Source organism: Drosophila arizonae, chromosome 2, assembly GCF_054131065.1.
Source record: "Drosophila arizonae isolate 15081-1271.41 chromosome 2, UAZ_ARI_1.0, whole genome shotgun sequence".
Lineage (NCBI taxonomy): Eukaryota > Metazoa > Arthropoda > Insecta > Diptera > Drosophilidae > Drosophila > Drosophila arizonae.
The window spans coordinates 26,831,229-26,856,765 of NC_142922.1; the positions used below are offsets into that span (position 1 = coordinate 26,831,229).

The window sequence follows — 25,537 nt, forward strand, 5'->3', positions numbered from 1 at the left end:
GGATTTACACGTTTCAGCCCCCACCAGGTTTTTGGCGATAAGCTTTTGGTCTTAATATCAAAATAACAAATATTTTGTATAGAGAGAGTATACCTCAAAGACAAGAGTATACCTTATAAATAATAATTAAAAACAAAAAAAAATGTGAATACAAATCGAAATATATTCATCAATGAAATGCCATGCATAGATTCTATTCCTGAATGATAGCATCATAGACTTTTAGCTCTTAAGAATATTTGATATGATATAGTAAATCTAATCGAACGTATAACTTTAAATGAATAATAGTCCAGAATATCTCTTATACACTAGTCAATATAAAATAGAGCGTATTTTTTGTTATTTGCCAAAAAGTGATAAGGATAGGGAGTATCACGAATTTGTATTAATCGTATTTTGACATTCATAACGGGAACTGGAAATGGTAGCACTTGACAAAAACCAAATACTTTTGGCTAAGCACTTCAGTTGCGTGCGTTAGCCCTAAGCAAACGAATATTCACTATGCAGTCGGGTCACATATTGCGGCTGCTTTTAGCCACGGCTTCTCTTTATTGCTGCCTTTCGCCTGTTGTGTGCATCTATGAGGCTGCAATACTGGAATTTCTAGAGGAGTTTCGTATGCGCATGTGTCACCCGATACCCAATTTGGGCTTGCCTGCATTGGATCCACTGGAACTAGGTCCTGCCGAGACAGCTGCGAATAACCAATACCTTATCGAGTGGGTGCCACCTAATTTGTATTATATAATATATATATACTGATATTTATTTGCTTTCAGCTTTACTGGTTCCATCGAGGACTTTCAACTAAAAGGACTTTCAGATTTTGTTGTAGATACACTTAAAATTAATGTTGTGCCTGGCTTACGTAGCACAATTAAAATCACCTTACCACATACCTTTTTCAAGTCACTTTACACTGCCAAAGGTTCCTTGGCGTATATTGTTAATTTGGCTGGCGATGGCAATGCTGAGTAAGTAATGCGAAGAAGATTATAGATAAAGATTTTTTGTTAAATCTACTCTTCTTCCACGTCCAGAGCATCAGTGAAAGACTTTTCGCTTCAAATTTCATGGAAAATGAAACTGTCGTCTTCTTTGTCCATCACAGATTTGCAAATAGAACTTCTTTTAGGAGATTTAAAAGTTCATTTTGAAAATTTAATGGAGGAAGAGCGGATTGACATTTTCCTGCATGATCTAATTAACGAAATGGGTGTTGAGTTATTGGATGATGTATGGAAATATGAGCAGCCTAAGGTTGTTCCAAAAATCGAAGCGGTGGGTTTTATATATGTATATTCAAATCATAATTAAATTAATAATTCACATCCCTTACAGATTATCAATAATAAACTGCCGGAAATTCTACAGGGTATTATTGGAGGAGGTGGCGGAGAAAAACCACCTATTTTTGAAGGCGTCGAACCAGATTGTAAATCTCCTGCTCTAAATAAGGTCAATTAATATGCATAATGAATTTAGCAATAAAATATATATATAAAAGCATTTCAAAGGTGTTCCACTCTGTTCATTGGTTATAAATCGCTTGTCGCATTTGTATTTGCAGATCGTTGCGATAAGTTGTGCGATAAAAGGTATATATTTAAAACATATGCACTAATCTATTGATAAAGAGCACAAACATCAATAGAAAAGCCCATTTACTATTCTAATCCTGTCATTATCAACCAAATATTGCTGATAAGCTGAATGCCATTAGCTACTTGACAACTTCGATGTGGGGTCTTGATATCACCACTTATTGGTTTATAACTGCGAGGTCTCATAAACTTATTTTTGAATTGTTTAAAGTTTGGCGCGCTTGTTATCGGCTGAGCAGAGTCAACATAGTAAGCAGGGCTGCAGCATTGGATATTTTCGATTAATACTGAGCGTCATTAGAGCAGCACTGTTTTCAGCTGCCTTGCCACATCGTGAAAGTTAATATATTAGAATTTTCCAGAGCAGGGCAAGGCGCTTTATAAGTAAAGGCAAAGCCGTACGCCATCATTATTCCTAAAACAAGCGCCAGTTTGATCGAACGTTTGAGTGTCGGCTCGGCAGAAAGAAATTTAAGTGGGACAAAGTGAAGTAGCAATTACACGGTTATTCATATATTTAGTACATTTCAACTGAACAGAACATAAAGGTAAGTCTTATAATTAGAATTTAACAATTTTCATAAGCATTCATGTGTTAAAGTGCACTCTAAATTCGGCACGTGCTTATTGCCGCGTGTGTTTGACCTGAAAAAAATTTCCATTGTCTTCCATGTGCTTTACAACTAAAATCAATAATTTGATGTTAGGTGCATTGGTGCAAGTAGTTTGGGGTCATTTTAAATACACCTTTATCATTGGACTGTATAAAAAAATGATGGCTGCATTTGGCTGAACTTTAAAATGCGAGCAAAAATACTTGAACATGTAATATATTCGTGTATTTACTTGCATATGTATGCATATATTGCGTCATTCGATTTTTCTGCTGTATTTGGGCCTTCCAATGATTGCTGGTTACATTGCAAATTATGTATACATCAATATTTAATGATTCTCGAAATTGGCTGATTTATCTAAAATTGCTGGAATATTCCATTGAAAAAATTGCCGCATCACACACACACAAATTTTCCATTCGCCTGCCTACTCATTATGAGTCATAACAGCATTCAGCTATTGACGTCAAAATTTATAATTTATAATTTAAAAATATTTCGTTAAAAATAAAGAATCATTAATGGCAAGTGTTTGGATTTTAGCTATTTCTATTTTCTATATTGAAAAGTGCGTTGCTAACCGGCATTTTAAACTATACCTTTGTATGCGTTGTTGGAATAAAACATGTCCAAACGTATATATGAAAATTTAGCGCGCGCGTGCTTGTATACTATTGCCGTCTCGTTCATGCGCACAGTACAAGGTGCAAACTTATCAGTCTGGCAACGGCGTGGTTCTCAATACATATACATGTAGATACATGCATATGCTTACGCGAATGTGTATGTGTGCTTGTGGTTTATAGTATTCCAGAATTTTCGCCTTTGTGTCCATGCGGTATTTCCATCCCTCAATGAAATTTAGCAGCTGCAATTGCAGCTGAACTTCAACTCTATTGTTATCTTTGTGTTTATGTTGCAGGAATATTTATACATAGTAAATTGTACATACATACACATGGATATACATACGTGTCTTGGCCATATAAATTAGTCATTTACCTCACGTTTCACCGTTTTTGGTTTTCGCTATGACATTAGCAACAACCTGTTTCTGAAAATGATCAGAACATTAACTTTTATTTCATTGGGATTTCATGGACAGGGCTGTAGCCTTTGCTTTCAAATACTAAGTATTAATTAGCTTGTTAATGAAGATTAAGATTTAAACGAATATATGTATGTCCACTAAATTCGACAATTATTGATAACCATCATCCAAAATGTAAATAAAAGATATATGTATGACTCTAGACTTTAGTCCTCAAACGAATCGATTTATTTCTACAATACAATACAAACACGTCAGTGAAATGTCGCTAGTGAAAGTAAAATCGATCGTTGACACTGCTTTCAATTTCAAACTTACACAAAATAGAGAAGATATACAATATATACTTTCATAAACTTTTCTAAAATTTAGACATTTTTTTTATTTATTACAGATGTCTAAGGCTCCAGCTGTTGGTATTGATTTGGGCACAACCTACTCTTGCGTGGGTGTGTTCCAGCATGGCAAGGTTGAGATCATTGCCAACGATCAGGGTAATCGTACCACCCCATCTTATGTTGCCTTCACGGAGACGGAGCGTTTGATTGGTGACGCCGCCAAGAACCAGGTGGCCATGAACCCAACCCAAACTATCTTCGATGCTAAGCGTCTGATTGGTCGCAAATTCGATGATGCGGCCGTACAGTCTGATATGAAGCACTGGCCTTTCGAGGTCGTTAACGTTGATGGCAAGCCCAAGATCGAGGTTACGTACAAGGATGAGAAGAAGACTTTCTTCCCCGAGGAGATCTCCTCCATGGTGTTGACCAAGATGAAGGAGACCGCCGAGGCGTACCTGGGCAAGACGGTTACCAATGCCGTCATTACTGTGCCCGCCTATTTCAACGATTCACAGCGTCAGGCTACCAAGGATGCTGGCACCATCGCCGGTTTGAACGTATTGCGTATTATCAATGAGCCGACTGCTGCGGCCATCGCTTATGGCCTGGACAAGAAGGCTGTTGGTGAACGTAATGTGTTGATTTTCGATTTGGGCGGTGGTACTTTTGATGTCTCCATTCTGTCGATTGATGACGGCATCTTCGAGGTCAAATCTACTGCTGGTGACACCCATTTGGGTGGTGAGGATTTCGACAATCGTCTAGTCACTCACTTTGTGCAGGAGTTCAAGCGCAAGCACAAGAAGGATCTGACTACCAACAAGCGTGCTCTGCGTCGTCTACGCACTGCCTGTGAGCGTGCAAAGCGTACTCTTTCCTCATCTACCCAGGCGAGCATTGAGATCGATTCGCTGTTCGAGGGTACCGACTTCTACACCTCGATTACGCGCGCTCGTTTTGAAGAGCTGAACGCTGATCTGTTCCGCAGCACCATGGACCCCGTGGAGAAGGCATTGCGTGATGCTAAATTGGACAAGTCGGCCATTCACGATATTGTGTTGGTCGGTGGCTCCACCCGTATCCCCAAGGTGCAGCGCCTATTGCAGGATCTGTTCAACGGCAAGGAGCTGAACAAGTCCATCAACCCCGATGAGGCTGTTGCCTATGGTGCTGCCGTCCAGGCTGCTATCTTGCACGGCGACAAGTCGCAGGAAGTGCAGGATCTGTTGCTGCTCGATGTCACCCCCCTGTCGCTGGGTATCGAGACCGCTGGCGGCGTGATGAGCGTGTTGATCAAGCGCAACACCACCATCCCCACAAAGCAGACCCAGACCTTCACCACCTACTCGGACAACCAGCCCGGTGTGTTGATCCAAGTCTACGAAGGTGAGCGTGCCATGACTAAGGACAATAATCTGTTGGGCAAGTTCGAGTTGTCGGGCATTCCACCCGCACCACGCGGTGTCCCTCAGATTGAGGTGACCTTCGACATTGATGCCAACGGTATTCTGAATGTCACCGCTCTGGAGCGTTCGACCAACAAGGAGAACAAGATCACGATCACCAACGACAAGGGTCGTCTGTCCAAGGAAGATATTGAGCGCATGGTCAACGAGGCCGAGAAGTACCGTAACGAGGACGAGAAGCAGAAGGAGACCATCTCTGCCAAGAACGGTCTGGAGTCGTACTGCTTCAACATGAAGGCCACACTGGATGAGGAGAATCTGAAGAGCAAGATTTCCGACTCGGATCGCACCACCATCTTGGATAAGTGCAACGAGACCATCAAGTGGCTGGATGCCAATCAGCTGGCCGACAAGGAGGAATACGAGCACCGCCAGAAGGAGTTGGAGGGCGTTTGCAACCCAATCATCACTAAGCTGTACCAGAGCGCTGGTGGTGCTCCTGGTGGCATGCCCGGTATGCCTGGTGGTATGCCCGGAGCTGGCGCTGCTCCTGGCGCTGCTGGAGCTGGCGGTGCTGGCCCAACCATCGAAGAGGTCGATTAAACAATTCACCAACCACAAACCCAAACCAAACAATAAATCAATTTATACGTTTTACACAACTTGGATTCTAAATTAGAAAACACACAACCACAAGAACAAACGACAATTGCTCTTGATAACTATATTATAATAATACAACTGCAACATCTAAAATATAAAACAAGAAAAAGCCCAAACACCACATAGGATAATACATATATATTATATTATTATCATCATGCATCGATCGATCATCCAAATAATATTTGCTTCTACTTGAATAAAATAAATCAAATTTGAGATTTGCAAAAGAAAAAAAACACGAGTTATTGGTTGGCAGGGGGTGGTAATTTTTGACATGGACTACGTATTAACAAAATCAAACTCTTGGAGGCCAAAAGACGTTTTAAAATTGTTATAATATATAATTGGGGCATCGTATATGATATAACAAATAGGCCACGGAAGCTTTGGGCGTGGCATACCTCTTCGGGTTTATTTTTACTGGATTTTATTTATTTAAGATACGAGCTTCTTGCTCTGAAAGAGCACTCTTCTCAATGTTAGAACGAGTACAAAGATTAACTGTGAGAAAAAAAAAAAAAAAAAACATTTAAGGGCGTGGCTTCAAATTGAATAACTTTTTCTGTATCAAAGGGACGAGAGGCTTATCATTTTTACTGTTAAATACTGAGCCCATTGCTTAATTGTGTTTCATGCGATCGTTCGTCTGCAAGTGGTGAGCACCACGATTGAGTGATTCCGAAGGTCACTTAACAGTGCTCTTTACATAACTTACTGAGACTTTTAACAGCGAGGGATGGGCTGAGCTGTACCAGCACATAGCTCTTCTGCTAACGAAACAGGCGGCTATAAAAAGCTCTTGAGCTGTTGCTCTATTTTGTTTAACAGAGTTCAGTTAATAGCAAATTGCAGCGTAAGCTCTTTGAGTGTCATGGTCTATACCTGCGGCTGGTTGGTGGCAGTGCACGATTTAGTAATAATAATAGTGAGTCTTTTGAGTGTAGACTTGATAATAATTATATCATTTAATGAGAACAAATTAAAAAAGCATAATAATAACTTTCTGTATGAATGAAGTTTTGATGAAGTGGAATTTATCATATTCACTTGACCCTCTGTCTCCCTCCTGTCTCTCCTATGTAATTTATATATCTTTAATCGATCATAAAATAATTGATATATTTAATTTGTATATTTAGAGCTTTTCAACGGATCTTAGTTATTAAATAATTTTACTTTTTTGTGGTTGACATAATATATATGTAATTTTCCGCACAGTTGTAATAATCCCAACAATATTTTATATATAATAAACGGTGTTCAAAGAGAGAACAATCATTTGAGTGCCTAATCGACCCAGGCAAAGTTGCCATCCTTGTCCAGCTTTGGGACTCGGCTTATCACCGGCAGCTCACTGTTGTTGGGTTTATAGGTGCCCTGGTCCTGGTTCCAGTTGTTCTCCTTAATCTGGACCGACCTCACTCTGCGCCCAAATACGTTGCTCGGCTGCTGATGCTCATTTATGCTGGGCTTCAAGCTGAGAGTTATGTCCGTTTCCAGTTGGTGCTTCTCAAGAGTTTTCTGGGGAGTGCCCACCTTGTGCGCCTTGCCACTCACCTGGTCTAGGTAGGATTGCCACTGTTGCAGCTTGTCCTCGGCAGCGCGCAGCTGCTCGATGCTGCGCTCGTGGCCAGGATTGATCCCAATTGGTTGAATGCCAACAATCTCATTCAGGTCGATCTTGATGGGAGCAAGAGCGGAAATAGCGCGCGATAGTCCGATTTGCGTGTGACGAATACGATGCTCCGTGAGATCGGCGCCCAGCAGCTCCTCGTGCGGGTCCATTCGTATGGGGATTACTTTGTTGATCACATAAAGCAGCAAAAAGGTCGAGCAAATGCCCCAGCAAGCCAAGCAAAGAGCGGACAGCATTTGGATGCCGAGCAGGTACCAGCCACCACCCTTGAACAGGCCACTGCGACCCTTAGTCGTGTCCATGGGCAGTGGATTGTCGGCGAACAGCCCGACAGCGATGACACCCCAAATACCACAGACCCCGTGCACCGAGCTCGCACCCACCGGATCATCCACGCCCAGTCGATCAAACAGCGGCATGCTGATCACACATAGGAGGGAGCCCAATGCTCCAATGAGCAGCGCCTCCCATGCGCGATACAGAAAGCAGCCAGCTGTGATGGATACCAGGGAGCCCAGAATGCCGTTGATCAGATCCATGATATCCAAGCGGCCATCGTGACGCCAGAACGAATAGCTGCAAATGGAAGGTGATTGATAGATTTCTTCAATGGTCTTTGTAGTGGATCTGCACTTACAGCGAACACACAAATCCCCCGCCAAAGGAACCCATCATGGTCATCACAGCGGCACGCGCGGCATACTGCCATTTGGCACCGCTGACACCATAGGTGCTGCCCGAGTTGAAGGCCAGCCAGCCCCACCAGAGCACGAAGAGACCCATGCACGCATTCACCGGATTGCCCAGTGGCAGTGGATCAATGCCCTCCGCATAGCGGCCCAGACGTGGCCCCAGCATGGCAGCCGAAGCAAACGATGCGGCGCCTCCAATCAGATGCACTGGACCGCTGCCCGCAATGTCCACGGCGCCCAGATTGTTGAGGAATCCATGTTCGCCCCACACCCAGCCCGCGGGTATGCAATACACCACGGTGTTTAGGAACGAGAACACACAGTAGGCTTTAAAATTGCAGCTGTAAAGAGCAAGGAATATCATATAAAAACATACCATATCATATCGCATCATATCCTCCTGTATCTTATCTATCTTATATATACAGTAGAATCCGGTTATAGCGACACTCAAGGGACCGTCGATTTTACGTTGCTATACCCGGAGGACGCTTTAACCAGAAAGAGAAAACAAGTTAGTTTTTTCATTCATCGACATGAGCGGATTGTCGTTAAAAGCGGAGACGTACTAAGCGGAGGCTCTTTCATATAAGTTTGTATGGGGGCCAACCAAGACAACGAATTTTCGTCGACATAACCGGTTTGACGCTTTAAGCGGAGTCGTTATAACCGGATTCTACTGTATTTTATGTCATATCAAATTATATGATATTCTAAAAACTAAAACTTTATAATATGCTACGATTATCAAATCTGGTAATATCAAATCCTCCCAATATATATGTATGTCATCCCAATACTAGATAGTCTAGAAAATTTTATGTTCTTTTAAGTACCAGGTAGAAGCATATAAAATAGTTTACGCAAATAAAAAAATACTAATTAAATATATGAAAAAATTGTGAAATGCTTTTAGCATTCGGTTTCTTACCGCTCGGCCATGGCGCCACTTACAATGGTTGTTGCTGTTGTGGCAAACGACAACTGAAAGAGGAAGGCGGCAAAGATCTGACCCATCAGCTCGTCGCCAACGGGCGGGTCGAGCAGGAAGTCGCCGATGGCCATGAAGGGATTCGAGAAGGGTCCACGTCCGAAGCTCATGCCGTAGCCAAAAAGCCAGTAGGTGAAGCCGCCCAGGACAATGTCAATCACGTTCTTCATCATGATATTTACCTCGTTCTTGATGGAAACACAGCCCGACTCGAGCATCCCAAAGCCCGTTTGCATGGTAAAGATAATGAAGGATGAGGTCAGCACCCAATTGGTATCCTCGATCGAAAGATCATAGAGACCCGGTATCACATAGCTGCTATTCCGAATCACGCCCTTCAGCGCTATCATCTGCGACGCTGTCGCATTCTCCAACTTCATTTTATTTCTCTCGTCGTATTTTATTCCAGTCGCTCGCGTCCGGTGTTCAGGGGAGTTGCTCTAGAAGTGAACCAATCAAAGTTGTTTTCATTTTCAATGCGAAAGTCAACAAATTACATTCATTTGATTTGAATGCAAGCTAATCGTAGCGCCCACCCAAAAAGCTAAATTATTTAGCTTAATTTTGCGTGCGTGTTATTTTCGAATGAACGAGCTAATTATACCCTGTACTAAATTTAAATTGGGTATTTGCGACTTGTACACATATCTATTTGAAGACAAATAATATCTACATATGTATGCATGTACATCAGAGTAATATATACTTATATAATATATCTGCGATTCATTGCAGAACATTTGTTTCCTTACATAAGAGGTATATTATAATATAAAAAATATAATAATTAAAATGATAATAATAGTAATAATAATAATAATGTAATAGTGTTCCTGAAAATTGAATGCTCTAACAAATTATTTTTGTATATTTAAATATTATGTATTACTTTACATTTAAATATTTTTCCAAAAATTTTTTTGTTTTAAACAATTCAGATGGAGAAAAAATTGTTTCAAAATTATTTTATATAGTCAACCCGAGTGTATATGTATGTATATGTATATTTAAACTTTGCTCAGTTTTAATTAAAAACAACAAGTAATTGAAAATAGCTTATATTTTATATAGATTTTATCTGTCGAGGACTTTGGTGTATATAAAGGTGGTTGTCATTACCTTACTTTGAACTTGACATTACGATTAATTTAATGTTGTTGTTGACGCTGCTGTTGCTGCTGACGGTGTTGTTGTTGTAGTCATTGCATGACTTCAAACACTTTGCAAAACTATTGCGCGCATTATGCATGAAATTCAATTACAAGTTTTGCCATTTTAAATTAAATTTCAATTTTGTAGTCTTGAACTGGCCTAATTAACTTAAACTGCAACTTATTTTAAGAGTAACGTAATATCGTTTTTAAATGCGTCATAAACTCCTCTACAGTGGCGATTGAGCAGTAATATATTTATGTTTTTATTTATTTATTTATTTATTTTATTTTTTTTTATTTTATTTATTTTTTTTGTTTGAATATTTTTTTACATCTTGTAAATTAGTCATTATTGAATGTTTAATATTTTCGTTCATAATCATAAATTATAGCATACTTTGAGCTGCATTCAGATACGTTAACGTAACGTGCTTTGCGCCATTTTATTGTCGTTGACCCAAGTTTGTAACGTTATTTCCTTTCATATCTTACGTTATGTTTAGTATTTTTAGTATTTACGGAAACTTTGAAGCTCAATTTACGGATTTTGGCGTTAACGCAAACGGTCACTCAGATCAATTTTAGCACTAGTTGGTATTGCTCGAACGTTCATTAAAACCGTTGAAAATATCAAATAAAAACTGTGTATCTTATAACAATTAAAAGTTAATTGTGCAGTTGAGAGTGCATATTAACGCCAGCAAAATGTATTTTTTGGCAGTGCTTGCGTTTATTGGAAATGCCAAAGGTAAAAGAATTTAGTGAAAACTGAAAAACTTTATACACACACAACCATAAAGCCACCATATCCTTGCTGTACTAAAGAGAGTAAAACAGTGAAAATTTATTTTTTTTCCTTATGAGAGTAGGCTTTATGGTTAAATAAAATAGTTTCCAATGTGCATAAAGATAAGGACCTCAAGTAAAAATGTTTTTTATTTTTTTCATTCTAAAATCAATTCCAATTTTTGTTCTCTATCTACAATAACTGTAATATGGTCCATGGCCACAGCAGAGTTTCACAATTTATGGGACACGGGGCACACATACACATACACACACACACTTGCGCTGCGCTCATTTTCTCAGCCAGCCAGCAAGCAGGCAGCAACTCCTGCGAAAAGGGGGCATAACGCCTTACCACTGGGCGCTGTGAAGGAAGTGGCGTGCAAAATTGTGCGTTAGTGCTGCCCATTCCGCTCTTACTTTCTGCTTCGCTCTCTCTCACTCTCCTTTTCTCTCGCTTGCTCTCTGTTCAATGTGTATGTATGTTTGTGGGTGGTCGTTCTTTTTTGCATGTATGTATACTTTGCCATGTGTTTGGGTGTGTGCGAATGAGCTGGACTTGGTGGGTGTGCGTGTGTGTGAGTATGTATATGTAGGTGTATGTGTATCTCTATTGCAAAAATTTCACTTGGAAACTCGCACTGAGAGGCAGCAATTTTTTTCTTTGCGCGGGGGCGTAAAGCGCGCTGTTTGCCATTTTCGTTCGTGTGTTTCCTGCCCAGCCGTTCGCACTCGTGTTTTGTCGTTCGTGCTAACTGTGTTAGTGCATGTTATTGCAGCCCCTTTTCCACTTTCCTGCTACCAGAGGACGTTTGCTGGATATATTTGTTTTTAATTTGAATTTCCTTTTGCTGTTTAGCATTTAAATTATGTTGAAAATGTAATGCGTTTGCATTTAATTTCATTCAAGTGATAAATGTTATGCCCATGTACATGCACACACTCATACACTTGTATATGCATATACATATATGTATATATATATATATATATATATATATATATATATATATAGATATATATAGATATATCTATGTTTCTCTGGGTCGATTGGTGAGGGGCTAAGGGTGTACAGCACCTGCTGCATTTTCAATACGCCAGTGCAGATGTATGTATGTGTGTGTGATGAGAGAATGCTGGACGAAAAACGGTAACTGCTAAATTAGTAGCAAAGCGAAACTTGGTCAAGTGTGTCAAAATAAAGAATCGTACAGTTGTTCGGAAACTTATACATACATAACTATGTTTGTAGGTAAAATCATGTACATACATGTTTATATAGAAGTCCCATTAAATGTCTCAGTTATTATTTCATTAAAACTTTTAGCTAGCATTAAATACAATATGATAAAAGTTTTTATTTTACTTGAACTTTGATTCCATTTCGGTATTAAATTTAATAATTTTGTATAATGAAAATAATAGAGCCAACATATTTATTAATATTAATCAGATTCAAAGATAATATGTTTGAAGATTATATAAATTATATTCTAATTTCAAACTGTACATTATTTGAGCATATTATTTGATAATAATATTTATATTATAGCATTTAATAACATATGGAAATACTTATTAATTATTTAATATTTTAGTATTTAGTTGCATATACACATCGTTAAAACTATAATGCCTAATGTTTTTCTCGTCCTTGACACATTAGATAGCAACGCTGTGAGCTCCAGCCTCATTCAGGGTGGTCACTGCCGCGATTACAATGGCAAACTGTATGAGACTGGCATGCATTACATGCCCGGGCCGGACTCCTGTCGACTCTGCATCTGCGACAGCGGATTGCCCAAGGCGTGTAAAATGGTGCTGTGCGAGGCCTTCAGCAAGTGCAAGTCCTTTCAAACTGTGGGCAGTGGCAACAACTGCTGCGAGGTCATCTGCCTCGATGATCAATTCAGCGATGGCAGCACCGACTTTGGCATTTGACTGGTGGCCAGTGGCATTACGGCCACGCTTTCCCTATCCTTGCTCTTCTTCTTGGTCAATCGATTGCGACAGCGCAAGATGCGAGCACGCGAGAATCGCCAGAACGCGGAGGATCAGCGCAGTATTGTGGGCAGCATTGGGTGAGTTTCCAAAAGCTAAGAAGTCCTTATTCTGTTTACTAATTCAACGCAATCAATTTTGCAGTTATATTGCCGGCAACATGGGCTACATGGAGGGTAATCTGAGTGCTATGGACTATTCGTATGGCGCAGCTACCACTCATTATCCACTTTGGAAGCCACCAAGCGGCTATTTTCCGCGAGGCGAAGCACCGCCGCCCTACGAGGAGGCCGTCGCAATATCCCAGGCGGAGGCATTAAGCGCTCAGTGCACCGTAACGCTGCCCAGCCATGTGCAGCGCCAGGCTGTGGCCAGTGTCAGTCAGCAACAGCAGCAGCAGCAATTGCAACAACAGCAGCAACTGCAACAGCAGCACCTGCAGCAGCATACGCTACAGCTGCACACCCAGCCACAACAACACACACATCCCCATGCATACGCACAACAGCTGGTGCCCGTGACTGCAGCGCATCCGCATGCGCATCAACTGAGTGCTGCGGCCGCTGCTGCAGCTGCCGCACAATCCAATCAGTATACGCAGAGCACTACGAATCTGATTAATATAAATATCAATAGCGGCGGAGTAACCACAATTGCCACTGGCGAGAATCACCAACCTCCTTACAGCTTGCAAAATGAACAGCAGCAACAGCAGCAACATCAACAACAGCAACACCAGCAACAGCAGCAGCAGCAATTGCAGCAACAGCAACAGCAGCAGCATAATCTGGAGCAACAGCACCAGCAGCAGCTACAACAGCTCTCTACACCGACGCCCAGCAATTCGATCTGTGTGCAAACTCTGCCCGCTCCCAAGCCCAGTGTCAATAACGAGTGCAGCTATAAGAATTGTCATCTCAATATAAGCGCTAGTGTAACAACCGCAGCGGCTACTGCTGCTGGCAGCGCCTCTAGCTCGCTGGCCTATGCAGCAGCACGGCGAACGCCACGCGGCTCGCAGGAACTGTTGCAACAGCAGCCGCAGCAACAGCAGCAGCAATATCTGACTGTAGCCGATGTGGAGATTAATGCGAGCGCCAGTGCAGCTAGTTATCATTCACTGCCAGCCACGACTGACATGCTGGTCACGCCCACACACCACCTGTCACAGCAGCAGCAGCAGCAACAACACCATCAGCAGCAACAACAGCACCAGCAGCAGCAATTGCTTGCAGCAGCCTTGTCCACGACTACCATAGACATGCTGCCAGCCATGGATATAGCGACGATAACAACGCCGCCCACATGCAGCAGCAGTACAGCAGATTCTGTCACACAAACGCTGCCCTTACCGCTGCCGCTGCATGCTGCTCTCAAGTCACAGCAGCAACAACAACAACAGCAGCAGCAGCAACAGCACGGAAGCAAGACACCCTCTAGCTCGCGTCGCTATCATCGCACCATTCCGCGCTACTTTGCTGTGGCCGATCCGCTGCAGGTGGTTAGTGTCAAGCCAAAGTCCAGCATCAGCACCAACACCAGCTCCAGCTCCAGCTCCACCACAGACAAGGCAAGCAAGAAGCCCATGTGCCAGTGCCCCATACAGCATGTGCCCATGTCCTACATGGGCAGCAATGCCAATGCCAACGCAAATGCATTCCTTAGCGGCGCTGGCAAGCTCTTCGCATCCAATGGCAGCAATGCCTGCGCCCTCTCGCCCAGCTCCAGCACACGACATGCCGCGACGTTGGCGTATGGTCAGCGCGCCAAGTCCACAACTAATCTGCAGCTGCATCAGCAGCAGGGACAGGATCTGCTTGGCAGCCGCAGTGCGTGCGCCTATGACACAAAGATTGCAACCATTTCGAAGCAGGTGGGCGACGAGCTGCAGATGCAGCCACATCCATCGCACGGCTCGAGCAGTGTCTCTGCCATAATACCACCGCCGCCGTTGCAGCATCACGACGATGTCAGCGCTCCACCCATTGTGTTGGGTCGCGTGCAAAAGCGTTCCAGCAGCTCGAGCAGCGCTGCCGAACGTGCTCGCAGCAGCAGCGGCGGACGCAGTGCGTCCAGCAGCGGATCAGCAGCTGCTGCCCAATCCGGCGTCGATATGCTCTCCAGCGCCTATTTGAATCGAAAGGTGAGTTCGAAATGTAAGTAATCCCATTGTGAATACTGAACTTTGGATACTCGATAGATTTCACCCTAGAATGTACACATATGTATAAGGAATTGGAACAAAGTTGTTCATCTAATTGCATAATGCATATAGATTTGAAGAACAGTTTTAAGCCCAATGCATACATACATATGTACACATATTCTAATATCTAAAATACGGGCAAATGAAACCGAATTAATTGAAATGTATATTAAATATATTAATTATTATTTGCATTAATATTACATACATATGATTAAGAGACTGAATTCTCTATGTTTTTAATCTTTTATTTTCTTCTTCTTCTTCTTCTTTTTTACTTATTTTTGATGAACGAATGCACTCTTTCCGTTTAGGTTCGTTCGTGTTCAGAGTTTCTGTTAGAGTGCTATATATGTAAATACATATATTCCAATCAATAAATCCAATAGCCAATAATAATAGTTCTTTTCGATTGCATACTTTACATATTTATTTATTATTTTTCTTAGTTTTTTTTCGGTTTCATTCTCCGTAAAAATTTATATATTTTTGTGACATTTTGCTGATCGCGTTAGCTATCTTTACAGGTTGATGCATACTTGAGTTTGACGCAGAAACAGCAGCAACATTTCTATAACCAGCAAGAACAGCAGCAGCAGCAGCAGAAGCAGCAACAACAGCACAACAACGATCAAAGCAATCCAACTTTACCACCGAAACTCAACAAAAGCCTAACGAATTTAAAAGCCGTAACAACCACTGCCACCAGCAGCTGCAGTACGAACAGCAACAGCAGCAACACCATCAACAGCAACAGCAACAACAGCAGCAGTAGCTGCAGCAGCAACAGTAGCAGTGGAGGCAACAACAACAATGCTGTGGCCACCATTTACACCCTTAGCAAGTCGACGGGCAGCAGCGTACATCAACGGAAGGAGCAGGCGCCAACATTGACGCTGCCGCCGAACAGCCCCTCGTCCAGCTGCGGTGAGAAGTCGAGCGGCAAAATCAATTCGAGCACGTTTTATCCGCTGGCCAACAATCATGTCACCTACACGCTGCCCAAGCACATTAGCGGCAAAATCTCGCTGAACAGCACCATCAACAGCGTGGTCAGCAAGGTGCCCTCGGTGATCAGCATACCCCCATTAGAGAACAACAATGAGAAAGCAACGGTGAGCAGCAAGAGCACCACATTGCCCAAAATACTTCGTGTGAAACGGGATGGCGAACGAAACACAGCATCGACCTCTGCATCAACAGCAGCAGCAACAGCAACAACAACAGGAGCAGCAGCACCAGCATCAGCGCCAGCAGCAGCAGCAGGATCAACAACCAATAGCAAATCCATTGCCCATTGCCAAATGCCCAGCTATCCGCAGCTGGTGGCCAAGGTGCAGGGCGGGCGCGGTGGCACGCCTAGCAAGCAGCTGCCTGTGTGCACCACATCGAAGAACTGCTTGAATCCTAACGAGCATTTCCTGCCCAACGATACCAGCCTGGACGACGACTATCTAAGCGAATGCGAGAACTGCAAAATCGCACAGAGTGCCAAATACTATCTAGACGCCGAGATGAGCGGAGGCAGTGGAGCCGGCGCCCTAACACCACAGGAAACTATGACTCTGCAGCGCAAATCGCTGGAGGAGACCAAAGAGGAGCCGCACGACAGTTACTACCGCAGCTCGCACACTCTGCCAAGCAATGCCAAAAAGCATGGGTATGAATTTACTTTGATATAGAAATCTATACATATCAATCGAATAATCTTCATATATGTATGTCTATATATTCCATATAGTGTCAGCAAAAACAACAATCGCGAGGCGTGGCAGTTCTCAACAATCCCTGCGGCCAGCTCGTCGGATGAGGATGTCAACGAATGAGATTTGAGCCATTTTCTTTAAGATGCCACACCCACACCCAAATGCCAAAACAAAAAGTGCATCCTAAAGAAAAGGCAGGCTTCTACTTCTGTACCCAACTCACAACCCCAATGGCATATACTAATTATATAACTACATAGATAAAAACCTGATTAAAATCTTGAATATATTTGTAAAAAACTATGTGCTAAATTTAGGTGTATATTTATAATATATGTACTTGCAAATTGCTCAAAGATATTTATATATTTATGTAGCTATGATAACCAACATTGGCATGTAAAATTGCTTGATTCTGCACAAATATATGTATATTTGTAATTATGTAAGTAATTCAAATTGTATTATAAGAGCGTTGCAAACATTATTCAAATCGTTAGAGAAAATGTCAAAATTGTTAAAGATTATATAGTTTGTTAGGAAGGAAAACAAAAACAGAATACAATTATAATACACTGAAGCAAACTAAGTAGAAAGACTTTAAGCAAAAAGTTGAAATTACAATTTTTCGATTTATACTATAGTCGATCCATATAAATATATAGTATGTATTGCTTGTTTTATATGTGTATATATATGTAGAACAAATAATGATTAGTCGGGATCGAAATTGAAAGAAAACAAACTCCAATTTGCCAATGATAACTGTCAATAAATTGTATTATGTATGTACTATATATATATAAACATGCTCTGTATGTTGTATGTAAGCTGACCAAATTTGCGGGTCGTATCCCCAGCTAAAACCAAAGCTCACACACAGAAATAGTATCAAGAAATAAGCATTCATAAATACAAAATACACTCACGCTCACAGTCACCCATTTTAAGAATGTAAATGTTAACTATCTAAGAGAGCTGAAGCTGAATAACTAATTGAAGAAAGGCGATTGAATTGTATGTGTGTTGTATGTTAAGTATACGCATGGATATCCAACAGCACTTTAAGGTGTTCAATGTAAGTAAACTTAAACAAAAAACAAAAATAAATTAAAATAAAGAAAAAAAAGATATATATATATTAGATTGATTTCTTGCTTAGGAAATATTGATTGTACTTGTTATATGTATGTATTAAATAGTATTCTTCTAATTGTGTTATACAATTATATTGAATATTATTTAATTGAAATGTCTATTGATAGTACGACACAGACTTATGACAAATATTTAAAACAAACTGAAAAAAAGAAAAAAAAAATGGACAGTGAGTCCAGCATTTTTATCTTATAAGCAACGCATACATATTCAAATAAAACGAAAGAGTATGTTCTTTATAATTTGATTCCTTAAGCAACGCACCAAGCAGCAGTTTAGGCTCGAAGCTGTTGCTTGGCTAGCATATGATTAGATAAAGAAGTTTTTTTATATAAATAAAATAAAGAACTGAAATGTTTTGGAATTAGCCAAAACTTCAGGTAGTTAAGACCATAGGAATGCTAGCATCAAAGTTCGACTATTATTTAAATTAAATTTTCTTAAAATTATTGCTAATTTATATAAAGCACATTTTGTGGCAGTTTTGGTTAAAATTATTTTGGTTATCTACGAGCTTAGATCTCAAAAGTTATATGGAATATGGAGAAATTCTCCAGGTGCATTCCAAATTACTGAATCTCTGACTTAATATCGCTCAAACTCTTAGATATGAATTCTCAATATGAGTTATTTATAAATGTGTTCAACGAAACTAATGCAACAAATGAAAGAAAATTTCTGTTGTCAAATACTTAAATGCGTATTTGAAATAAGTATTATAATAATTACAAATTACTCAATCTCAATAGTCTTAAATTAAACAACGTTTCCAGCAATTAAATAACAAAACACAACGTATGTATGTGAATCGCGACTAAGTACGAATTTTTATTAATTAAGCTAATTAATATCGAAATAATTTCAGTAAACCAATACGAAAAAAATAATAATGAGAAAAAAAAAAACAAAAACAAAATTAAAAACAAATACAAATAAACATACCATACATAGTAGTTTACAATTACATTAGTGAGCGCTAGATAAACGAATCAAGTGCGATACATAAATTAAAAAATGTTTCAAAATATGTAATTTACCAAATACTAAAAATAAATCATGTTTCAAAAACGATAATGTGAAAATTGTAATAATATGCTTAAACAAATAAATGGATCTATAATGAAAATTTCATGAATTGTTGCTAGCTTGAACTAAAAACCATTTATGGCTTATGGTTCTCCACCTCACTCCACTCCCAGATATGTAAAACAACCATATATTGTAGTTGGAATTGTAAAAATGCATACAGTTTTTTACTTGGTTTTTTTTATGTTTGTTTTTGTATTTAAATCATAAAAACAATTTTACGATGTATCAGATTTGTTTTGTTTTTATATAATATGTATATGGTATAACCTATTAGTTTCTTGTAATGCTTGGATTTGCTATACATGCATAACATATCTCAGCAAAAATCGTTTATATACATACAAAATTCAATAATTTAGGGTATGTATGCATCAATTTTCAGTAGTACTTTTGTTTTTATTTCGTATTTTGTTTTTGTTTGTTTTTGCTATCAACGGACGTGAAGAAGGAGGAGGACGACGACGCAGGATTTATAGATGAAGAGACGGTGCAGCAAAATTAGCGAATTGGCCAAACGACAGAATCATTTGTGATCTCTCACACACACACGCACTTGAAACGCTTAAATTGTATATGAATTCAGAGCGGGTCTGGATGCTGATCCATTTACTTCTTCGTTGGCTGACTATCCAATACGGGCGTAATTGTTTTGCCGCCGAAGATCTGTCCCCAGCCAATCAAACTGAAAGCAATAGAAATATTTCATTTACATAAATGCTCAGTAAGTTTTCTCAAGTTTCTTTTGTACTCACCGCCAATGGTTTTCTACGCGTCTACTGAGCGCAATCTTCTCGCCCTTCTCCGTGCACACGGGCGTTGTGAGCACAATCTTGGCCAGATCACCCTTGGTAGCGGAAATGCGGCCACCGGTGCTGAGCGATCCGATGTTGACCAGCAAAATTTCATTGCGCTGCAGCTTTTCGACACGTGCGCCCTTCTTGTCACCATCGGTGCGCACGCCGAGCAGTCGACGCAGAAGGTAATATGAAATTTCCAGCTCTATGTAAATGTCCGGCAAGTTACCAACGGCGCCGAGCACCTGGCCGACTAGACGATCGGCACGGCAGAGCGTGGGATCAATTTTGGTGCCCACACCGATCAGGCCACCGGGCACTGCGTACTGCAACTCATTTTGTTCGGCAAACAGCGAAACGATGCGCGAGAAGATTGGACGGCAAGTGATATTGCCATCGCTGTCCTTGGTGACAACACCGGGACGCACCTCGATTTCTTGTCCAACCTTGAGCACACCGCTCAGTATGGAGCCACCGGCCACGCCGCCCTTGAGATCCTGCACCTCACAGCCAGGTTTGTTGACATCAAAGGATCGTATAACAATTAAACGGGGCGGCGCCTTGAAGTCACGCTGCGGCACGGGAATCTTGTTAACAATATACTCGCAGAGCACATCAATGTTGTACTTCAGCTGGGCCGAAATTGGAATAATCGGTGCACCCTCGGCGACAGTGCCCTGCACAAACTTTGTGATCTCCTCATATTGCTCCTTGGCTTGGCTTTCCTTAACCAAATCAATTTTATTTTGCAATATCAAAATCTGTTTCAGTTTCATAATTTCAATGGCAGCCAAATGCTCAGAGGTTTGTGGCTGTGGACACGACTCGTTACCTTGAAGCAAAAAGAAAGCATCAGCAAATGTGCAATAGTTTTAATTATAATGCCTTACCAGCGATAAGCAGCAGTGCAGCATCCATAACAGCGGCGCCGTTCAACATCGTTGCCATAAGAATGTCGTGACCGGGGCAATCAACAAAGCTCACATGACGCACCAGTCTAAAGCGACCGGAACAGGCGAGACGCGCGCATGGCATGCTGTCATCCTTGCTAGATCCATCCGATACGAAGCTGGCCGGACGCGGGCACTTGGGATTATCGCACTTGTAGATTTTTGCATTGGCATATCCTGTGGACAAATGAATCCAAATGGAAAAATGATGAGTGAGCAAAACAAAATCTGCTTTATGGATGCTATGCTTATTGTGGATGCTATATTATGATCTATATTATATTTTTGTTCTGTTTTGAAGACCTGTAGTACGAAAAACTGTGGTTAAATATTTGTACGATTTTTTATTTTGTATTTTTTAGTAGCATTAAATTAAAACCTTACTTTATGAGCATTTAACAATCTTAAAATGCATTATATATTTTCAGAAAAGAAAATCATTCTAGTGCAGAATTCGCACATCAATTTAACTTAAAAGTAGATTAAAAATATTGTTTATATTTTAATATATACTTCTTAAACTTGAAAACAGTTTTTCTCTTGTAATGTGTGCGCAGAAGTTTCAAAAATACAATATTAACAATAAATAATTTTAAACAGACAACTTAAAACAGTTTTGTCAATTATTTTTCGAGTGCCGACGTCAATGAACTGTGGAATAGCTTCGTATTCTTATAAATTATTGCATATTTTAATAGGTAGGTTAAAAGTAATTTGAACCAAATTGGAGAATGTGGAATCTAGAATAGGACTTTTCGGCAATTAGGGGCACCACAGCGGCATTCGACGCGCGCAGCCGTCGATAGATTCTCATAGGGCACAGCCTCATTGTCAGCGCGTATATAGTCGAAGCTCAGCTCCTCACCGGCCTTAATATACCGGGTTGTGAAGAATACTAGATGCGGCAGCGCCATGTTCAGGTGTTCAATCCAGCAGGGGAATACCGCCAAATTGGGATCACAGGAGTGATTGATGAAGTGCGAGACATTGCCATAGTTAGCCGCATCGATGGTGAACTCGCTCTCTGCGGCCGTATTATAGTCCAGATCGAACAAGTACGTTCGCCCCTTGTCGTCATAGGCCTTGCCACGCTCATTGGCTTCGTCGCTGGAAATAATCTCTCCCACATACTCACAAACGAATTCGCCTTTACGCAGCGAGTTCGGCGTGCGTACACCCCAGCCTCGACCGTTACTGGTCTTGAAGAGCTCCAGCGGATGCTTGCGTCCAAATTGTACGAGGCGATTTGTGCAGCTGTCGTCGCAGCTACAACGGCTATTGCATTCAAAAATGGCACTTCCCTGGGGCAGACGTAAGCGACGTGTCGTACGCTCGTAAGCATACAGCTCTCCGGCGAGCCGGGCACAACAGCGGCTGGTGGCGCAACATTCGTTCTTGCCATCCCCTTCGTCATGCTTACAATTGCAGCCAAAGACTGCCTCCTCAGGGTGGGGCACCGAATCGCTCAAAATGTTCTTCTGTATATACACGAAATTCGCATCGATGCTATCCAAATCGACATCGTTTTTTACGGTTATGGGTGGTGCAGGGTGCTCGACGCTGTTCATACGCCTCTCGAACAGGGCCAGCTCCTGTAGCTGCTTTCGGCGCGCATAATGACAGCGCTGAATCTGGATACGTCGCAGAGCACGTTCTTCAATGCGCTGGCGCTCACGCTGACTGCGACTGCCCGCCGCGCGATACTGAGCCAGCAATATCAAATCCAAACTCAACGGCATCGACTCGTAGTTATCCAAGTCCTTCGTTATATTAATACTGCTCAAGTCGAGTGGAGTGGCTGTCACCAGTTCTGCCTCCAGTTTGCTAGTAATTTTTTTTATGTAGGGCTCATACAATTGTGTCTGCCGATCCACAAAATCCTCCAGCTGAACACAGTCCGCTAGGTTCTCAAATGTCTCCCAAGTATTTTCGCTGCTATCATAGCCTAGCCATTTCACATAGAAGATAGGCTCGTTGTGCATCACCTCAACGCGCTCAATGGCCTCCACAAAGTACTCGCCCTTTGGTGTCTTTTTGGGTCGCTTTAAGGCCGGCGATGATGAGTGCTCATTTTGAAGGTCGTTAGAGCTACGGCACCGCTTCCGTCTATTTACCGTTAAATTGTCGTCCTGATTTATGGGCACGGGCAATGTGTCGTGCTCGTCGTGGCCGATGACGCTACCATACCCGCTACTGTGACTGGGACTGAGTGAGACTTGGCTGATGCTTCGCCTGGTTCGAGTGTAAGGAACAATGATATTCTCCTGCTGTCTGCTTTTGGACGCCTGTCGACGTTGCTTGAGTAGTTGTTTCAGCTTCTGGCGCTGTTTCAAGTCGTATGCATCGCGCTGCTGTTTGGATTTCAGAAGTTTTTGGATTTTCATTTCGCTTAAGCGTTCTGCAAATGATTTTGGTATTGGTACGATTTTTGTTATTTTATTTATTTATTTATTTTTATTTTTTGGTTTTGATTTAACGAGCGTCGTTTGGTCAAACGAAAAACGAAGAAAAAGAAGAAGAAAAAGATGGACTGAATTAATTACAATTGCTGGATTAATCGAAAACAATGAAATTAAATTTGGCAAAGCTCTAAGAAACTATCAAACTATAGATAAATTTAAAATGTATACGAAGTACAAGGAAAGAAAAAAATTTTTATATTAGCCAATAGTCGACTGTTAATCCAAAGCTAATCCAAACTACAAAGGCGACGACACAGTGCGTGTGTTGTATTTATTTATTGTTGGGGGACTAATCCAGCAATTTATGTCATATTTAAAGATATCACATTTATCAATCATTTACAGAACGCTCAGTACATCGATCCAAAAACATCGATCACGACACTTAAAACTAGAAATTATACACGATTTGTGTGACGAAAAAATTGCAAACAAAGGCAAAAACAAAAATAACTTAGAATATATAAAGTAATTTGGGTTTTGACAAATTACTACTTCCAAGTTTCAGATTTGATAAGCCAAACATTTTATTCCATGCATTTTTAAACAAATTTAAAATGCATTATTTTCCCATTTTAATACATTTAATATTAATAGATTAATTTGCAGGTAATTTAGAAGCCAAAAATATATCTATTATAATTATTGTTTTTCACATTGTGTAAAATTAAAATTAAAGGTTTCCGAAAAAATAAATCCCGATTTATTCACAATTCTCAATTTTCTTTGCGAAAATGAAAACTGGAATAGATTTGAATAATCTGCGCTTTGTGCCGTCGTCAACATTAGTTGGGTTTATGTTTAGTAATTTAGTTAATAGAACAAGGAAATATTAAGTTTTATGAATCAATCATAAAACGGAATAATCTTTGCCTAAGGCGATAAGCCTAAAGTTAAACTTATGAATTAAGAATAATAACAAAAACTAAGCTAAAATGACACGCTTAAGGAATTTACCCAATTTGGTATTTGCAATATTGCGCTACGCGCAATCATAATTTCACTAGCAAGTGTCATTTTAGTATTATGATTCGAGTATATAAGAGATGGAACTATGTCACTCACCGAGCTTTATTGTAATATTTCGTTCCAATTCATTTTTAAAACGCACAGTCTGCACCCCGGAGATGGCTTTGACAACCGTGGATTTACCGTGCGCTACATGGCCGATTGTGCCAATGTTGATGGTGGCCTGGCGAGAGATCACCTCCGGCGATAGTGGTGTTAGATTGCTTATTTCCTGCAAAAACAATGCAAATAATAGATTAATTATCGTAAATATTATACCAAACCATTGAACTTTCACAACACGCCCTAAACCGCCTTACAAACTGACACACGCATACATCTGTATACGCACACAAATATACACACTGGCATGAGTGTGCGTAGAAAAAGCCGTATATTTTGAGGTTAGATTCAACTGAATATTGCATCAGATATTGTAGCAACAGTTGAGCCGCATATCTAATGCTATCATTAAGTTTTAGAACATTAACCAAGCATATTGCAAACATATGCCAAACAACTCACAAGGCAAAAAACCCCCACCAATGCTAGCGAAACGTAGCAGGCACCGCCACGTGCTGCATTCTTTTGAGGTCGACTGCACACCGAAAAAGAGCAACAAAAGCAATTTATGTAAAACGATAATACATAACTATGTTTGATCAAAGTTAGTCTTAGTCAGTCCCAACTTCAACGAATACACTTTTTCATATACAAATGGCCGCGGTGCCCTAATGTTTTTAGATGCAGCGTCTACACGAACGGACGCGAGGCATCGAACCGGAGCTGGATATTTTCGGCGTATATTCCTGCACACTCACCAAATTGCTAAGGTCCTGCTTTTGCAAATTTGTGTTTACGTTGACTTGAGCTTCAGCCGTGGCCATGTTTTTAATATTTTTAAAAACGATTTCTATATAAAATTAAAAAATTAATGGGCCAGCTCGTTTACACCTCGACATTAAATATTGTCCGCGCGTGTTGTAAAGGACCGAAAATGCCTTGTAATCTTTTAAGTGTTGTTAATGCTCAGACACTGTACTGAGTATTTTGGAACCGGAACTAGAACTAAATATATTATTATTTCAAATCCACTATTAATTTCTTTTCTCTTAAGAAATATATGGTATCATTAAATAAGCTAACAAATGTGTGTTCATTTTATTCAATGCTTGCAAGGCATGGTTCTAGTGGTCGATATTTTTTTTGGTAA

At 40.7% G+C, this 25,537-nt stretch overlaps 6 protein-coding genes across 8 annotated transcripts; 4 read left to right on the forward strand and 2 right to left on the reverse strand.

Moving 5' to 3' along the window:
- Nucleotides 1-93: 93 nt before the first annotated feature.
- Nucleotides 94-1,515, forward strand: LOC108609379 (uncharacterized). The gene is made up of 4 exons (XM_018001138.2): nt 94-725; nt 786-980; nt 1,047-1,287; nt 1,348-1,515. Exons 1-4 carry the CDS (start codon nt 508-510, stop codon nt 1,471-1,473), a joined length of 780 nt encoding a protein of 259 aa, XP_017856627.1. The 5' UTR covers nt 94-507; the 3' UTR covers nt 1,474-1,515.
- A 468-nt stretch (nt 1,516-1,983) lies between these two features.
- On the forward strand, nt 1,984-5,927 carry Hsc70-4 (Heat shock protein 70 cognate 4). The gene is made up of 2 exons (XM_018000224.2): nt 1,984-2,158; nt 3,673-5,927. Exon 2 carries the CDS (start codon nt 3,673-3,675, stop codon nt 5,626-5,628), a length of 1,956 nt encoding a protein of 651 aa, XP_017855713.1. The 5' UTR covers nt 1,984-2,158; the 3' UTR covers nt 5,629-5,927.
- Amt (Ammonium transporter) lies at nt 4,298-10,343 on the reverse strand. The gene is made up of 4 exons (XM_018000066.2): nt 10,130-10,343; nt 8,951-9,450; nt 7,965-8,360; nt 4,298-7,903 (listed from the first exon to the last, which is right to left on the reverse strand). Exons 2-4 carry the CDS (start codon nt 9,388-9,390, stop codon nt 6,979-6,981), a joined length of 1,761 nt encoding a protein of 586 aa, XP_017855555.1. The 5' UTR covers nt 9,391-9,450; nt 10,130-10,343; the 3' UTR covers nt 4,298-6,978.
- A 427-nt stretch (nt 10,344-10,770) lies between these two features.
- On the forward strand, nt 10,771-12,891 carry LOC108608609 (uncharacterized). The gene is made up of 2 exons (XM_018000065.2): nt 10,771-10,912; nt 12,617-12,891. Exons 1-2 carry the CDS (start codon nt 10,870-10,872, stop codon nt 12,889-12,891), a joined length of 318 nt encoding a protein of 105 aa, XP_017855554.1. The 5' UTR covers nt 10,771-10,869.
- Nucleotides 12,892-12,896: 5 nt separating this feature from the next.
- On the forward strand, nt 12,897-20,001 carry LOC108608605 (uncharacterized). Its single transcript, XM_018000060.2, has 4 exons — nt 12,897-13,031; nt 13,096-15,094; nt 15,685-16,817; nt 16,899-20,001. The coding sequence occupies exons 1-4, from the start codon at nt 12,970-12,972 to the stop codon at nt 16,981-16,983; spliced, it is 3,279 nt and encodes a 1,092-aa protein (XP_017855549.1). The 5' UTR covers nt 12,897-12,969; the 3' UTR covers nt 16,984-20,001.
- On the reverse strand, nt 19,241-25,465 carry LOC108608606 (eukaryotic translation initiation factor 2 subunit 3). Of its 3 annotated transcripts, XM_018000063.2 has the most exons (5): nt 25,146-25,358; nt 24,382-24,556; nt 20,795-21,031; nt 19,863-20,736; nt 19,241-19,792 (listed from the first exon to the last, which is right to left on the reverse strand). In XM_018000063.2, exons 1-5 carry the CDS (start codon nt 25,209-25,211, stop codon nt 19,717-19,719), a joined length of 1,428 nt encoding a protein of 475 aa, XP_017855552.1. In that variant the 5' UTR covers nt 25,212-25,358; the 3' UTR covers nt 19,241-19,716. The 3 variants fall into 3 exon arrangements, with proteins under 3 accessions (XP_017855552.1, XP_017855551.1, XP_089318309.1); XM_018000062.2 differs by lacking the exons at nt 19,241-19,792; nt 19,863-20,736; nt 20,795-21,031 and adding an exon at nt 21,179-23,252 and having other exon boundaries at nt 25,146-25,465; XM_089462183.1 differs by lacking the exons at nt 19,241-19,792; nt 19,863-20,736; nt 20,795-21,031; nt 24,382-24,556; nt 25,146-25,358 and adding exons at nt 21,179-23,252; nt 23,660-23,827.
- Nucleotides 25,466-25,537: the final 72 nt, after the last annotated feature.